The following is a 17,490-nucleotide window of genomic DNA, read 5'->3' as shown; positions in this document are numbered from 1 at the left end:
TTAGACCCAAGACATAAACTTGAAGCATTTGATAACTCACTTTGGGGAAGGGACTTAAAGAACGAATCGTATTCAGTGTTTAAAAAACTGTTAAAAAAGTATGAAGGAAATCAGCAAGCTGTAGAAAATATAACGCAAAGTACATCTGAATCGTCGGTGGTCATGGAAGTACAAGATGAGCTTGAAATCAATTTCGAAAGCTATTATCAATCAAAGGTCATAACAAAACCAAAAGACTTAAGTACTGAATTCTATGACTACATAGCACTCCCGCAAAGTACTGGCAACGAAGATATTTTAAAGTGGTGGCAGGTAAATAAAGGAAGATTTCCTGTTCTTGCTGAAATGGCCAGAGACTTACTAAGTATTCCTGCTACGTCCGTACCATCTGAGCGATTGTTTTCGAAAGCTGGCTTAATTATTCGAAAACAACGCAATAGATTGACTAATGAATCGGCTAAGTGCCTCTTATGTCTAAACTCTTGGGTAGAAAACCCAATTTTGAAAAATGTGTAAAACAATTTTTTTTTTAATTTTAATCGTTTAAATTAGTTCTAGGTTTAATTTTATTTATTGTTGAAGTAGAGTCGTATATGTATAATTTGGTAAGAATAGAGTTATAATGTTATTTTTAAATATATACCTACACTTTCCTCCTTTCCTCTTGTAAATGATTTTTATTAACAATGTAATTTTTTTTTAAATAGTATCTCCGATATAAAATGTTAATGGAGATACTATGTACCTATTTATAATTGACTGTAAGTGTACAAAAATATTTTTCAGGTGACACAGGTTTTTTAGTTACTTAAATTAAAAAAAAAAGAGTTACAACTCATCTGTATTAAGTTTAGTGAAAGATTTATTTTATGCGAATCTAGTAATATAAGACAATAAAATACTTGATACTTTTTATTTATATTTTTTATTTATTTATGCAGGCCTTTTAGGTGGTAGGTACTACATTACAATATTACCAATAGTATTATACAGTGTGGCAAAGCCAAATGGAATAAATTCATTATTTCGTGAATGAGCGATTTTGGAAAAAGATCTCAAAACAGGTCGATTTTTATTTTTAAATTACGATTTTTTGGCATATATAATACCTACATATATCATACTAATGACGTCATCCATCTGGGCGTCATGACGTAATCGATTATTTTTTTAAATGGGAATAGGGGTCATGTGCTAGCTCATTTGAAAGGTTATTAAATTCTCTATTCAGTAATATCAATATTAACATAATTATGTATACAGTGTGTCCAAAAAAAAATTCGAATTAAATTAATTAACACAAAAAGAAGAATGTATGTAATTTATTTAATTCACAATACATTTTACTGCTGTCAGAAAACATAAAAAATGTTTATTTGACAAATAAACACAGCTTTTCGCTTAAATTAAATGTTCAAACTACCAAGAGGCAGGTGAGTGGCATCTTGAACATTGAATTTAAGTGAAAAGCTATGTTTATTTGTCAAATGAACATTCTTTCTGTTTACTGACAGTAGCAAAATGTATTTTGAATTAAATAAATTACATATACATTCTCATTTTTGTGTCAATTAATTTAATTAAAAAAAATTGGACACCCTGTATATTATGTTAATATTTATATTACTGAATAGAGAATTTCATAACCGTTCAAATGAGCTACTATCATATACGAGTATATGCCAAAAAATTGTAATTTAAAAATAAAAACCGACCTGTTTTGGATTTTTTTTCCAAAAGCGCTTATTCACGAAATAATAAATTTATTCCATTTGGCTTGGCCACACTGTATGTACATATGAATATTGATATTTAAAAAAATGTTTTCATAAAATATGCTGCTTTTTCCTACTCCGATTATTTATGGATTAGTCTGGTCGTATTAGACTTTACTTTTTATTGTTATTTGTATTATTTATTATCACTACACTATACGAAATCCGGGTGTTATCAAACAATTCATCCACTATCTTGTCATAATACTTAATACAAATATGCCATCTTATTTGAAATTTATATTAAACTATCGTAATATATCTACCTATATAGTTTCTCAGCGATAAAACTATTTTCTTGGCTTCCTTTAAATCCGGTTATTTTAAAAAGACTGACATTATTTCAGGACGAACACTAAAATCATACATTATCATAGTTTTTTAAACAGAAATTAAGACAAACTGTGAAATAAACATTTTTAATTTCTCCTATTTGTTCATTAATCTAAGAAAAAAAATATCTCGCTCTTCTTGTCTCCTAACGTTACTATGACAGAGTATGTAGCTATTATGTGAAAAGCATTTAGTGAATTTCTTATTATTTCTTATATTTGACTATTATAAGTAAAAAAAATTACTACGAATGTTATATTTTACATTCATTATTATGTTTTTGAGCTCGGCTCGGCTCGGCTCGAACTATTCGAGCCGAGCCGGCACGAGCCACGAGCTCAACCTGCAAGCTCGAAGTTCAAGCCGAGCTTCTATCTCGAGCTCGGCTCGAAATTTCGAGCCGAGCACAAGCTTTTCAAAAGCTCGGCTTGGCTCGGCTCGAGTCCATCCCTAATGGTGAGCAGTGTGTATGTCTCAGCTTGATCGCTTAAACGCCATTTGAAAGCTTAACTCAACCCTATTGACTTGGTGTATTTGCGGTTTTCCTGTCTATCCTTGAACCTAAGATATATACGCCCAAAAAATATGCTATTTTGTATCTACCTAGCCCTCTAGCTGGCTTAAGGGTAGTCAGAAGTCAAAAATTAGACCGGTTCTGAATCGGCCCTCACACCTTCTTGAAACACAGAAAAAAACATTCAGATCGGTGTAACTTCTCCACACACATACATACATACATACATACATACATACATACATATCCACAAACATTTTCCATTTTTTAAATAAAAATTGAGTCATATTTCTGAGCTCGATAACTTTTGAATGGTATAACCGATTTTCAAAATTTAACATGCGTTGGAAAGGTAATTATCTCTGCTATCAGAAGCCGCAAAGGTCAGGCTTAAATTTTTGAACTTTTTGGGAGTTTTGGGGACGAGAACGAAAAACAGGCTTTAAATGGGAAGGGCCGTAAAATCCACACCCTTGGACCAAAATTGATGGTTGACATATGAATGGACGAGTCTTTTCCTAAACTTTAAGATGGAATTTGGCCCAATTTACAATTCAGCCAGGTTTAGAAAATCGAAAATTTCGTGTATATATAGTGTCGCATGTAGTGGTGTTGTGCGCCACTGGTGAGAACTGCCGTTCTCTGTGGATAGAAATATGCTTTATTGTCACTGAAAATTATACAATTTTATGGACAAAGCTTAACATAGAGTCAGAGTCATGTACATTCTGGATTTATTCGATAATTGCTGGCAGCTAATTGAGATTCTTCAACATAGATTCTTCTGCCTTTTTGTAAATATTCTAGAAGCCCTGATATATTTTCTTGATCATTGTTTTATCTGACTGCACTGTAGTATTTGACTCCTGTGATTTATTGCTGTTAAAATTTTAAACAAAATCGATTAAAGGTCACAATATTAAATATAGCCGAGTATTAATTAAACGCATTATGGGCATAAAGTGAAGAGAAAAAAAAACCAGAAAAATTACGTATTTGGTCTGGTCAACGCCGGGCCCCTTACATCGCCGGGCCCCGGTAAAATGTAGAGTATCCCATAAATGCTGATTTATCTTAGTGGGACGTGGACGATGAAGACACGTGGCGAGACACGTTGAAGAATAATCGTGTGATATGAAAGATACTGGGTAGTTTATTGTACAACGAGACTGGGCGACAACGGGGACGCGCGCCGTTTATTGCTCCACGGCTCGTGTCGTACACGCTCTGTCCTAAGATAAATCCGGCGTAATGATCGAATGCATTGTCCCATTTGCCCTTTAATATTTATGTTAAATAAACCACATTTTCGAAGGCCATTTTTAAGTTCTATTATTGCGCACAGTTATCCGACATACGCGCACCATTAGCCGAATAGGTCGGGTAATTGTGCGCGCTACACTAATTGGAAATTTCGCCTCTCGCTGTTCTACTGTTCAACTACTCATTGAATGCGGTCCCTACCAATATACCTAGACCCTTGAAGTATATTTTTAAAAAAGTTGGAAACTGAAATGTTTCAAGTTTCTGCAATATCTTTGATTTCTCTGGACTATAATATGTTTGACGAAGAACCACTACTTCTAAAGTGGCGTATCGTATACAAAGTGAGTTTTATGTATGGAAACACTCAATTATCTCGAAAACGGCTTGCACGATTTTTATAGATTTTGGTAGTTCTAATGCGTTCGATATTATAGTGCTAATTACATTGTTGTCAGATCTTCTGTTTTTCTGCAAATCTAATGAACTTTCCTATTTCAAATGGAATACCCTATAAATTTTTTGTGTTTTGAAGTCCTTAAGGAATGCTGAATATTTTTCATGTTATATTCCCTATACCTAAATGCCATAATTTAGGAGTTATTGCTACATTTATTTAAAAATTTTTTTTTTAAAAAACAAATTATAAAAATCAATTTTCTCGGCGCAGGTGGATATTATATTAGGTTTTTTGGATCATTGGGAACAAAAAAGGTCTTTTGTAATTTTTCTCTAAAGTTAATCGTTTTCGAGTAATCAACAATTTAAAACTAAAAAAAAATCGAATAATGACGATTTTTAAGGTTCTAAAACAAAAGGAAAAAATATAATTTTTGAAATTATAAAGTACCTAAATTCAAGCCCAACTCTTCTTCTGATAGCTTGCCATAAGATTTTGTGTCTCTTTTTATTCTAAAACATTGATTTTTAATTTTTAATGAAGTGCATATGAGAGGACGGGCGATCGGGCTGCATTAACATTTAAAATTACAATGTTTTAAAATGAAACAATCTTAAATTACTTATCGGTATCTGATAAAATAAGGCTTGAGGTTGAATTTGGGTACTTCGCAGTTTCAAAAATAAAATTGTTTATTTGTGTTCTTGAACCTTGAAAATCGTCATTCGATTTTTTTCAGTTTTAAATTGTTTATAACTCGGAAACGATTCATTTTAGAGAAAAATTATAAAAGATCTTTTTTGTTCCCCATGATCCAAACAACCTAAAATAGTGTTTACCCGGGTCAAAAAATTGATTTTTATAATTTGTTTTTTTTTAATAAATGTAGCAATAACTCCGAAATTATGGTATTTAGGTATAGGGAATATAACATGAAAAATTATCAGTATTTCTTAGGGACTTCAAAACACAAAAAATATACAAGGTGTTCCATTTGAAATAAGAAAATTCATTAGATTTCCAGAAAAACGGAAAATATGACAACAATGTAATTAGCACTATAATATCGGCCGCATTAGAAAACCCATACCTACCAAAATCTATAAAAATCGTGTACGCCGTTTTTGAGATAATTGAGTGTTTCCATACATAACACTCACTCTGTATAATGAGTAGCTTAATAATTAATATAGGAAATTAAGACAGTGGTGGATTTTGCCTTGGGAGGACCCAAATAACATAAAAGACAAATAATAACTAATATACAGTAAGTTCCCTTAATCTTCCTAACTAGCGGGTTTATTGGGTTGAATTTTTCTGTCTGTGGTTTAAGTTTCATGTGAGTATTTATATTTTTATGTTTCACCATTTTTTTTTCGTTAATTTTGGACTTTGTTGGAGGGGGAAATTTCTTATTCCGCCCTTGGCGCCCTTCCCATATCGGTGGTAGATTCGCCACTAATATCGGGAAAGCCGAACGCTCATGTGGATATCAATGGATATGGGTATAAACCTTAAGAGAGTGGGACTGAATGTAGGAGATTATTTAAAATATGATACACATACAAAATTGATGAGACTTTGGATAGTACAAAAAAAATACTGAAAGAAAAACTTACCATCGTTTTCCTGTATAATTGCACAATATTAATAACAAATTTGTTATTATTTTAATACCGTGATAATTGTAATTTGCGTGTAAACCACTGGTTACCATGGTTTTGGAAGTAGCACAACATTGGGATTGTGCTTGCTAATCTTAATTTCTTTATACCGTTTTATGAATTTACGATCGGGGTTTATTTCAATTAATATTACGAGATTATATTTCTTTATTTATAATTAGCAACTTGGGAAAATTTATTCATCTAAAAACTCATAGAAAATAGTTTAAAGAATATCCGTGGATGTCATCATATCTAGTCACAGTCCAAAAAAAATGGAACGTACAAGAAGAACAAAATCATCTGATCATGACAGATCATTTAGTAGGTTATGGTGGTTGTGGTTGTGTTGTGGTTGTTTTCAAAATGTTAGATAGTGTAAAACACGTAATACTAGTCCTTTCTGGAAAAGGTGGAGTTGGGAAATCAACAGTTAGTACCCAATTAAGTCTAATTTTAGCAGAAAAAGGCTACAAAGTAACTATAATATATTTATACTTTTAATCTTTTTGCTGGCTTAACTCCTTTCTTTGTAGGTTGGTTTATTAGATGTAGATTTATGCGGTCCAAGTGTTCCTTATTTATTGAAACTTGAAGGAAAAGATGTTCATCAAGCAAATGAAGGGTAAGTTAAAATATCCTGTAAGTACATTGTTTTGCTTTCAGGGAACTTTTTATTTAGTATGATAGTACCTTTAGTAGTGACAAAGAATATATAGTTCCTAGAAGAAGCTTTTATATGAAACAGATGGTCACGTTTATAAGCAGGCTTGTTGACGAGGGATGTTGCGGCCGCAGTACGGGCAGTGATGAGATCGCGTAAGCTCTGTAGTCGGTTGTCAGGTCTATGGGCCTCCATGGCACCTACTCAGTTGGAACGCAAAATCCTATGCTAAAACGTTACAGGGCAGTACCTTTCTATGAGAGTATATATTCGTTGGTAGTGAGGTGATCATAATATGCACACTTACTTTATTTTACTTTATACACTGTGCTTCAGAGCAGAGGAAGCACCCATAAAATTTAAGAAATTTGTTATCTTTTTATTTTTTTCTTATTTATATCAAATTAAATTTATTGTGTTTGGAGTCAGTTACTCATGCAGCACGCAACCTGACATTATCATTAGTAACAAATGGAAAACGAGGAAAAGTTTGAAATAATACACTCACCGGAAAAATTAACCGCCAACCTTATATTCCTTTAAATTTCCAGATATTGTCAATTTTGGAGCACATTTTATGAGATTCAGTGAAAACTACCTTCGACGAAGAGAAAACAATAAAATCATTGAAAAAGTTGTTTATCATGGGATGCTTAGCAAAAATCAAATGTTTAAAATCGGTTCCATGACGTCTCGTAACGCGACAGTTCATAACCGGACAAATGGTAACAGACAATTCGTAAAAGCAACAATTCATAACTAGACAAATTGAATTATTCTGCTTATTTTTGTTAACGTGGAAACTAACTGTTATTACAGTTATAAATTAAATTATGTTTATCAATTTAACGAATCAGTATCAGAATAAACATTTTTAAAATCATAATCTTTCCTTTACAAAATGTTTACTTAGAAAGTTGGGAATGTCTAAATATGGTTGTCTGCTTAAATATTTCATTAATTACTTCATTATTCCTTTGTCTAGGTACAGTAGAGCGTCGATAATCCAAACCCTTGTAATCCGAACGTTCACTAATCCCAAAGCAAAAAAAATTATAAAATTAAAAAATATGATCGCGGACTGAATTTTTGGATTTAATATGACAATATGGGCAAAATATGACCGCAGATTTTTGTTTATGCAAAAATACATACAATATAATATTTGTTTATTATGCAGGTGTTTTATTCCTTGTAACTAAAACGTATGTACATAGGTATGTACTATGTTTATGAGCTTTGTATGTATTTTGAACATATGTTCGATAATCCGAACTACCTCTGTACCAATTAGTTCAGATTATTGACGCTCTACTGTATATGCAAATTTAGGGAACAATAAGATGGATAAACTTTTAAAAATATTGTTAAAAGTTTGTATGTATTTAAATATTTGTTTGTGTTTAAAGACTTTTAATATATTCTGAAACACGAAATATAAAATGTATTCGGAACTGTTTATAACGAATCAGTACCGGATAAACATGTTTATTCTGGTACTGATTCATTAAATTGATAAATATAATTTCAATTATAATTGTAATAACAGTTAGTTTCCACATTAACAAAAATAAACAGAATAATTCAATTTGGACGTAGTTCATTATATAGTTCAGCTTAACAGGCCTCAGGAGCCGAAGGTATGGGCCCTTGATGATTAAAATCATAGTTTATTTATTTATTTATTAACGGGATAAACCCAATACATACAAAATACAATAAAGCAGAGCTTTCGTCATAATAATGAAAATATAAAAATTAGATACACGTAAAACTACAACTATAAAACACAAAGATAAAAAATAAAAAAGAATATAAATTATTTTCAAATGATGAAAACAACTGAATCAATTACAACAGTTAAATCTATTTAATTTTTTTTTTAATTCAAAATTCAAGACGCCTGAGTTCTTGTTTAATAGAGGAGACTGAAGAACCAAACAGATCTATTAGATGACTAAACTTGTTTAGTCATAGTGTAATTAATAAAAAAATATGAGTATTTATTAATGATGGGTGTTACCGCCTCTGGCCCTGAGAACTTCTTGGAGCTGGTTCGACAATTCATTCATGATATCCTGAATATCCAATTAGGGGATATTGTGCCACTCCTCTAACGCAGCTGTCTTGAGAGTCCCGAAGGATGTAGGGGCTGGTACTCTTGTTCTTACCCATTTTTTGAGGTTGTCCCAATTGGGTTAAGATCGGTACTGCATGCCGGCCATGGTAAAACTTGCATCCTGACCTCAAAGGTACTCACAGGTAAATCTTGCTGTATGGCAACATACATTGTCGTGCATTAATTTAAAGTTTTCACCAATGAACGGTGCTAAAGGCATGACATGGTCGTGGGGAACGTCTTTCATGAATCTTTAGGCATTCACACTGCCTCTATCAAACACAGCAAGATTGGTATGAGATTCGTAAGAGATACCTCTCCAAATCATTATTGACCCGTCTCGGTAAGCCACTGTTTTGGTTATAGTGCATGGAGCAAACCTTTCATTTTGACACCTATAGACACGCTGACATCCATTTGGACCTCTTAGGGCTATTCTGCTCCCATCTGCGAACACTATGTTCTTCCATTTCACCACAGTCTAATCAGCATATTCTCGCACAAAACCCAGTATAGCTCTTCAATGTTGTGGGAGCAGCTGTGGGGCAAGAGGTGGGCGGAAAGCCCTCAACTTTCTTTCTGCCTGTCTTTTTAATGGTATGTTCACTCACACTATCATTTCTCACCTCAAAAACTTTATTATTAGATTATAGTCTAAGATACAATATGAGGTCGATTTGCACCAATCTGTTTAATGGATAAAAATGATTGGATATGTAATTTAGCATGTTAACAATTACAAAAAACAAGGGTTGCCCGATCTAATTTTGTTCTAACTATAATTAATTAATAATTAAAAAATGACATTTTTTTTATAAATTCAAAAAAAAATTTCGACCCGGGCAGATATTATTTCAGATTTTTTGGGTCATTCTAAACAAAAAAGGTCTTTTGTAATTTTTCTCTAAAGTTGATCGTTTTCTAGTTATAAACAATTTAAAACTGAAAAATAATGAAATATGACGATTTTCAAGGCCCAAAAACATAAGTATAAAATATCATTTTTGAAATTACGAAGTATCTAAATTCAAGTTCAAACATTATTCTATCAGTTCTTGATAAGTCTTTTGGACTTATTTCATTCTGAAACATTGTTTTTTAGTTGTTAATGCCTGTCTCCTCATAAGAAACCTTCCTCTTTAACAATTAAAAAAATATGTTTTGGAATAAAACATGCCTAAAATTCTTATCGAGGCCTGATAGAAAAAGGTTTGAACTTGAATTTATGTACTTGATGATTACAAAAATGATATTTTTTACTTGTGTTTTGTGATCCTTGAAGATTGTCATCTTTCGTTCTTTTTTCAGTTTTAAATTGTTTATAACCCGAAAACTATCAACTTTAGAGAAAAACTACAAAAGACCTTTTTTGTTTAGAATGATCCAAAAAATCTGAAATAGTATCTGCCCGGGTCGAATTTTTTTTTAATTCATAAAAAAATGTTATTTTTTAATTATTAATTAATTATAGTTAGAACAAGATTAGATCGGGCAACCCTTGTTTTTTGTAATTGTTAACATTCTAAATTACATATCCAATAATTTTTATCCATTGAACAGATCGGTGCAAATCGACCTTATATCGGATCCTCTACTATTAGTTTTAATTATTTTCTGTTTGTTTTTACCACTGAAATTTCACTTAAGTAGAAGCCAAATTTGTATCTTATGCCATATGTGTATACGGTGTTAACAGAAAGAAAAAATATAAAGGTTGAACTAATTTTTTAGATGGATTCCAGTGTTTTTTGACGAGAACCAAAACCTAGCCGTTATGTCAATAGGATTCCTTCTAAATGACAGAAATAGTTCTGTAGTATGGAGAGGTCCAAAGAAGACTGCGATGGTCAAACAATTTTTGACTGACGTCTGCTGGGGAGATCTTGATTATTTGATTATTGATACACCTCCAGGTATTATATTATGTTATAAAATTGTTCGAATATCAAAACTAGATACCTAATAAAAAAATTTGTCTTATAATATCTAAAGTTAACTCAATAGTGTCATAAGTTTGTATGTGTGTGTATGTGTTCTCATAATATTTATTTGTTACTATTATTTTTAATGTATGTTGTGGTTTTCCTTGTGTAGTACTCCCTACTTTTATCATGTTGCTATTTTTCTTTTTTATTATTATTAGCTGTTATTATTATTTTTATATGCTGTTATTTATATAGCTGTTTTATACTCTATTTTTATAGGAACCTCAGATGAACATATAACAGTAATGGAGAGTTTGAAAACACTTAAATGTGACGGTGCTATTATAGTAACTACTCCGCAGCAAGTCTCCATTGAAGATGTTAGAAAAGAAATAACATTTTGTAAAAAAACTGGAATTCCGATATTAGGACTTATTGAAAATATGAGTGGGTAAGTAACGAGAGAAATAAGATACTAATAAGAGCTAGAAATACAGATATATGGCAAAGATGCAAGGTGAACAACATTAATAACTGTGTAAGAAACAAGAGTAGAATGGAACGACCACATAAGCTGAATAACAACAAATAGAGTAGTAAGGACAGCAAGAGACAGTTCCCCAATAGGAAGACCATAAGTGGGAAGACCACGAAAATGATGGAATGACAACTTACTGGAGGCACATTGAAAAAACAGTCAGTCATATCTACACAAAAAGAAGAAGGAAGTATATACGCAGAGACTGCAAACAACAATCTACAGGGTGTAACAAAAATACAGGTCGTAAATTAAATCACATATTCTTGGACTAAAAATAGTTCGATTGAACCTAACTTACTGTTGTGAAAACAACAGTTAAAGTAATTCGCATTTTTGTAAATCTCTCTTGTAAATCTGTTGGCACAATCTGTATTGTATTTAAAAGATTTAATTCTCTGAAAAACTTGTGAGTACCAGCGTTGTGTGTTTTATAAAATAGACATATGGTTGCATTTTTATCGTCTTCGGGGTAGGCAGGTCGCTTTGCCAAAGAAGAGTAACATGTGTGTGACCCTTTTCAGGCCGAATAGTGTAAAGATAATAATGCAGTGATTTGAATAGAATTTCGGCAGTTCCTTCTCAGCGTGTAAGGCGACTAGTTCGTGTTTCGTTTCTCTTGTTCTCCCGCTCACAATAATTACTCCTCTCGCTAATTGTCTCGCGGAAATTTGTATAATAGACTCTTCTCTCTCTTTCGCTACTAAGACAATTTATCGTTAAGCCGCTTATTTGTCAAACTCGTTGTTTTTAATAAATGTTTTTGTCGCTTATCACTTTTATTTCTCGTGTGCACAACTCTTCCTATCGTATTAATTAGTAACTATAAAACCAGACCAAATTAAATTCTTAGAACCAGTTCTCCTAAAAGTTCACTGTTTTGTTTATATCGAAGGAGGACGTGCGTATGGTCCAAAAATATTTACGTATGTCCAATTAGGCAAAAGGTAATAATTAAACCCCTTTTGCCACGGTGGGGTGAGATTCAGTAAAAACTCACACCACTTACCTTAGTACAAATGTGCACATAAAAAAAGCTACAGCCCTTTGAAGTTACAAAATAAAAATCGATTTTTTCTAATATATCGAAAACTGTTTCTATGGCATTAAAAAAATGTCAAATGATGATTTGAAAAACTTAGCTGATCTATGCAACATGCCAATTGAAAGAGCCATAGAAATAGTAACCCTTTTTATGTGTTTCCTTTATGGCCAGCAAATAAATTCCAAAGTTACACAAACAGATATCACTTCTTCAAGATATCAAATAGCTATTTCTGAAAATGTATTTATATATAAACTGCCTCCTTCCAAACCTGTTTGAAAAAAACACATTTTAAGAGCTCTTTGGATTAATGGAAATTGGAAATTAATGAATGGAATCATGTTATACTTCCCAATATAGTTAGTAAAAATTTAAATGAATGTTAATGATTTATCAATGATGCAATTATCTTTTCTGACTACTACGATGGATGTACGTTAATGGAACTGCTGCAGAAATATTTTTGTTCGTGTAACGGAAAAATCTTGTAAACATGATGTCTTTCCCTGCATAGAATTTAAGTTAGAATGTTGTGATATATGTAATAATTGTAATAATTCGTGCCATAACAAACTTGAAACACAATAATGTAGAAGTAACAAACGTAAGAAGTTGAAAAATAAAACTTTTTTATGTGTAATTTTTTCATACACATAATTTAATTTAATATTTATATTATTATAATATATTCATTCATACACATACACCGTCATTTATGATGCGTATATGTATTAAAAATATCAAATGACAAAAATTTTTACAAACAGCATAATATTGGTATATATTATAGAGCACGCTGTTGGTGCCGATTTCTAAATTCATATAACTTTTTCATATTGCATATTTTGACTTAAAATTTTCCAGAAAACTTCTACGTGAATTATATTTTAATGCTGTGTTGGTTAAAATTATAAACTAAAAATTTTGTCACTCAACATTTTTAAGTAAACATGAAACTAACGAAATCTGCCGACTAAATGTTTAAAAATTAACAACTCCTCTTTTTATTTGTTTGAACATTTTGGAGCTCATTGTTATCTAAATACAGTGGAACCTCGATAAGTCGGATTAATTGGGACCGTGGCCGATCCGGGTTAGACGGAGAATATGGTAACAATTAATAAAACACGGTATACTTACAAATAAACGCCGTTATAATTGCAAAAACATGAAATACATATGCACAGTACACATCTAAATTACGTACCTACAGTTGTATCCCGTATTGTTTATTTATTGGTAAAAAACTAAGTCAAAGTGAAACAATGTTTGTTTTTTCTGATGAAAATCGGTCCGGGTTAGCCGGACTTCTGGGTTATCGGAGGCTGACTTATCGGGGTTCTACTGTACTTCAAAGATGATACATTCAAATTTTCAAAAGGGAATATTGACAGCGACCAAAGAAATTGATTTTTCTTTAGAAATTGATTAGAATGATTAGAAATTGATTAGACAAAAATAAACTTCATATTCGGATTCAGCGACCTCGAAAACATAAATAATGGCTAAAATTGGTCATTCACCTTAAAGTTGATTTTCGTGGTCGGTATGACGTCATTTTAGGGGTTGCTGCGGCTCGTCTATAAGCAATATACAACCAGTAATAACAATCATATGTGAAAGATTGCAAATTAATTTTGTTTTTCTTACTTTCATAACAACGAAAGGTATACTTGATCACAAATTAAACCCATTTTACATTATTAGCTCTTATTTCAATTTTTTGTAGAAATAATACATGATTTTAAAGTGTACCAATAAAAAAATAGCGTAAAGTATTCGTGGATAACTGGTTTTTAAAACACTTGCTCTATTTCGAGCACAAATCACGCATATTTTAAAGACGTCAATATCCAGTTATACTCTAATATACTATTTTTTATTTTAGGTTCGTTTGTCCACATTGTCATGATTGTACGAATATATTCAGTAAAGGTGGAGGGGAATCCCTAGCGGAACTTACGGAAATTACATTATTGGGTACCCTGCCAATCGATCCAAAAGTTGGAGAGTTGCTCGGAAAATGTTGCATTAAAGAGTTTCCTGACTCACCATTATCTATAGAATTTAATAATATTGTGAGCAAAATTATAAATAAATAAATGTTAATCGATTTATTGTCCCATTTTTTACTGATACACCATTTATTTCTAATGTATGTATATCTAATCCAATAAAAGCCTAGGATGACATGAAACTGTCCGGGACCATAATTAATTAGTTACTGTCCATATGTATTTTAATGAGTATCCGCACACAGTGCTACTATACTAAAGGGGTCCGGACAAATAATCCCCGGACAAAAAATCCTTACAAATTATCCCTGGACAAATAATCCCCACAAAAAATCCAGGACAAATAATCACAAATTTTTTTGGACAAAATATCCCCACAAAAAATCCCCAAAAATATTTGCTGCCGAATAGTTCTCTAATGCCTGGTTGCACCAACTAATCTTAAGCTTCAGCTTAGCCCAGCTCAGCTTATATATAGGGCCGCTTTAGGTCTCACTTGCGTTGACCATAATTTTCGATTCTAATCTGGCAATCCATTGTGGAAAGCTGAAAATTGATCCAAGACTCGATGGTTCCACGCGTATGTTTCGTAATCTGAGCTTAAACCCCGTCTCAAGCTTAAAATATGTTGGTACGACCAGGCATAAAAGTTTTCCCGAAATTTTACCAAATTTCGAATTCCAATTCCATGTCAAAAACTTCAAATTTTACATGACAAAAGAGTGTGATTTTTTCAAAAATCGTGGAAGATATGGGGAATGTGCTAAGGCTGTGAGAATCATGTTGGAATTATTCGCTTAAATCTTTGGCTCACTCTGCTTTGAATAACTATGTTCAAGACATGGCCTATTATCGGTGTGCATCACCAACGCATTTAAAATAAAACGGGAGAGTGCGACAGGGAGACACAATTTCGCCAAAATTATTTACAACATTATTAGAGCATAATATGTTTAGAACGCAAATCTGAGTGAAAAGGGAATTAATGTCAACGGAGAAATTCTTGAGTCATTTGAGATTCGCTGACGATGTTGCTCTTTTTGCTGACAGCATCAATAATATATAAATTCAAATATGAGCAAATATTTCTTGGGGATATTTTGTCCGGGATTTTTTGTGGGGATTATTTGTCCAGGGATAATTTGTGGGGATTTTTTGTCCGGGATTATTTGTTCTAGCTTCATACTAAAAGCCAGTTAGAATGCAGTGCAGGTAGCATAGACGGTATTTAATTTTGACGGGGTTAAAATTGTATTTGGCGTCATTCAAAAATTGTCACGCGAATGGTAACCTTGCGGTATGCCGGTCTTTTCACCTCCGAATAACTAGTCATCGGGAAGTTTATCTGGCAGATTATATGTAAATCTGTCAAATAAACGTCCCGATAACTAGTTTTTCTCTTCAGTTTCACTCTTCCGCACGCGGTTATAATCATAATACATGCAATAAACTAATATTTAGATATTATTTACTAATTTACTTCAAATATATCTTATTGTGTTCCTGTTTTAATGAAATTAACGCGACAATTCGATAAAATAAAATTATTTTGACATAATATTCGAAAGTCAAATCGGTAGACAATAAAACAGTCGTTTTGAATCATCATCATGGAAACCAAGATCGTCGTCATGCTAACTAATATATTGAAAGTTTGGTTTTGACAACCTTGTCAAAGAATTAATTTGTGTATGTATTTTCATATTAATTAAATTAATTGATTAAGATTTGGTAATTTTTTAAAGACTCTTAGAAAAAATATTGTTCCTAACTCTTGCAGAAAGTCTCTTTTCCGCACTCGACTGCTTGCCGAACTCCCGCTTCGCGTCGTTCGGCAAACTACAGTCGCGTGCGGAAAAGAATGACTTTCTGCACTTGTTAGGAAAATAACTATTTTCTACGAGCGTGCAAAAATGTCTACTTTCGCGCACGCATTTTAGTTTAGAAAGTTTTACTTTTCCGCACGCGTGTTATTTTTCCGCACGCGTTTTACTTTTCCGCACGCGTTTTACTTTTCCGCACGCGTGTTACTTTGGATATGTTAATATGGCCTTAAAGTAATTATAATACATACAATAAACTAATATTTAGATATTATTTACTAATTTATTTCAAATAAGTATATCTTATTGTGTTCATGTTTTAATGAAATTAACGCGAGAATTCGATGAAATAAAATAATTTTGACATAATATTCGAAAGTCAAATCAGTAAACAATAACAGTGGTTTTGAATCGTCGTCATGCTAACCAATTATGCTGAAACTTTGGTTTTGACAACCTTGTCAAAGAATTAATTTGTGTATATATTTTCATATTAATTAAATTAATTGATTAAGATTTGGTCATTTTTTAAAGACTCGTAGAAAAAATATTGTTCCTAACGCTTCCAGAAAGTCTCTTTTCCGCACTCGACTGCTTGCCGAACTCCCGCTTCACGTCGTTCGGCAAACTGCAGTCGCGTGCGGAAAAGTATGACTTTCTGCACTTGTTAGGAAAATAACTATATCCGGAGGTGAAAAGCTCGGGCCTTAGTAAACTAAGTAGAGATCCCGAATTTTCTATTGTTTGACTGGTTTCGGGGTGACTTCACGTATAGAGCCCGAATTATATATAGTTGACTGGATTTTGGGTGGTTCGAGCCCTAGAAGGGTGATTTATTCAGTTTTTCCGAAAAATAAAGTGCGTCACATGTTTCTATGGTAAAGCTAAATACATTATTAAGGTTTGTTCCAACACAACGAGAACCGTCATGTAACGATCACGTTACTATAAATTAATACGTTCCATGCGTTCTGTGTCTGTATTTCGTGCGTTCCATGGGTTATTTTGTTTACTGCGCAGAACGGTGATCGTTACACGGACGGTTTCTCGTTGTGTTGGAACAAACCTAATGATTCCAAATTTTCTATGATTGGCTGGCTTCTGGGTGGTTTAAATCCTGTAGGGGTGATTTGTTTAACTTTTTCAAAAAATATGGTGTGACACATGTTTTTATGCTAAAACTAAGTTTAAATTCCGAATTTTATATCATTGATTAGGTTCGGGGTGGTTTCAACACTCTGGGGTTGATTTGGTCGTTTTTTCAAAAAATATAGTGCGACACATGCAATTCAGAATTTTCTATTGTTGACTGGGTTTGGAGTGGTTTCAAACCTGTAGGTGTTGATTAAATAAAATCGATTGGATTAAAATAACGATGATTAAATATCAATAAAATAAACGATTCTAAAAAG

At 32.4% G+C, this 17,490-nt stretch overlaps 2 protein-coding genes across 3 annotated transcripts in view; one reads left to right on the top strand and one right to left on the bottom strand.

The window, feature by feature from the left end:
• The window catches only part of LOC126884639 (intraflagellar transport protein 56), a 36,102-nt gene extending 29,884 nt beyond the window's left edge, over nt 1–6,218 (bottom strand). Inside the window, exon 1 of the mRNA XM_050650703.1 lies at nt 5,905–6,218. Coding sequence (XP_050506660.1) covers nt 5,905–5,907 — 3 coding nt within the window. The 5' untranslated portion in view covers nt 5,908–6,218. The remainder of the gene's footprint in view (nt 1–5,904) is intronic.
• A 38-nt stretch (nt 6,219–6,256) lies between these two features.
• Nucleotides 6,257–14,358, top strand: LOC126884648 (cytosolic Fe-S cluster assembly factor NUBP2 homolog). 2 transcript variants are annotated; one of them, XM_050650715.1, is made up of 5 exons: nt 6,257–6,381; nt 6,486–6,574; nt 10,464–10,645; nt 10,937–11,108; nt 14,129–14,358. In XM_050650715.1, the coding sequence occupies exons 1-5, from the start codon at nt 6,259–6,261 to the stop codon at nt 14,340–14,342; spliced, it is 780 nt and encodes a 259-aa protein (XP_050506672.1). In that variant the 5' UTR covers nt 6,257–6,258; the 3' UTR covers nt 14,343–14,358. The 2 variants fall into 2 exon arrangements, with proteins under 2 accessions (XP_050506672.1, XP_050506671.1); XM_050650714.1 differs by having other exon boundaries at nt 6,259–6,426.
• Nucleotides 14,359–17,490: the final 3,132 nt, after the last annotated feature.

The sequence above is a fragment of the Diabrotica virgifera genome, chromosome 5 (assembly GCF_917563875.1).
Source record: "Diabrotica virgifera virgifera chromosome 5, PGI_DIABVI_V3a".
In the NCBI taxonomy this organism is placed as follows: domain Eukaryota; kingdom Metazoa; phylum Arthropoda; class Insecta; order Coleoptera; family Chrysomelidae; genus Diabrotica; species Diabrotica virgifera.
This window is presented reverse-complemented; position numbering and strand designations above follow the sequence as displayed.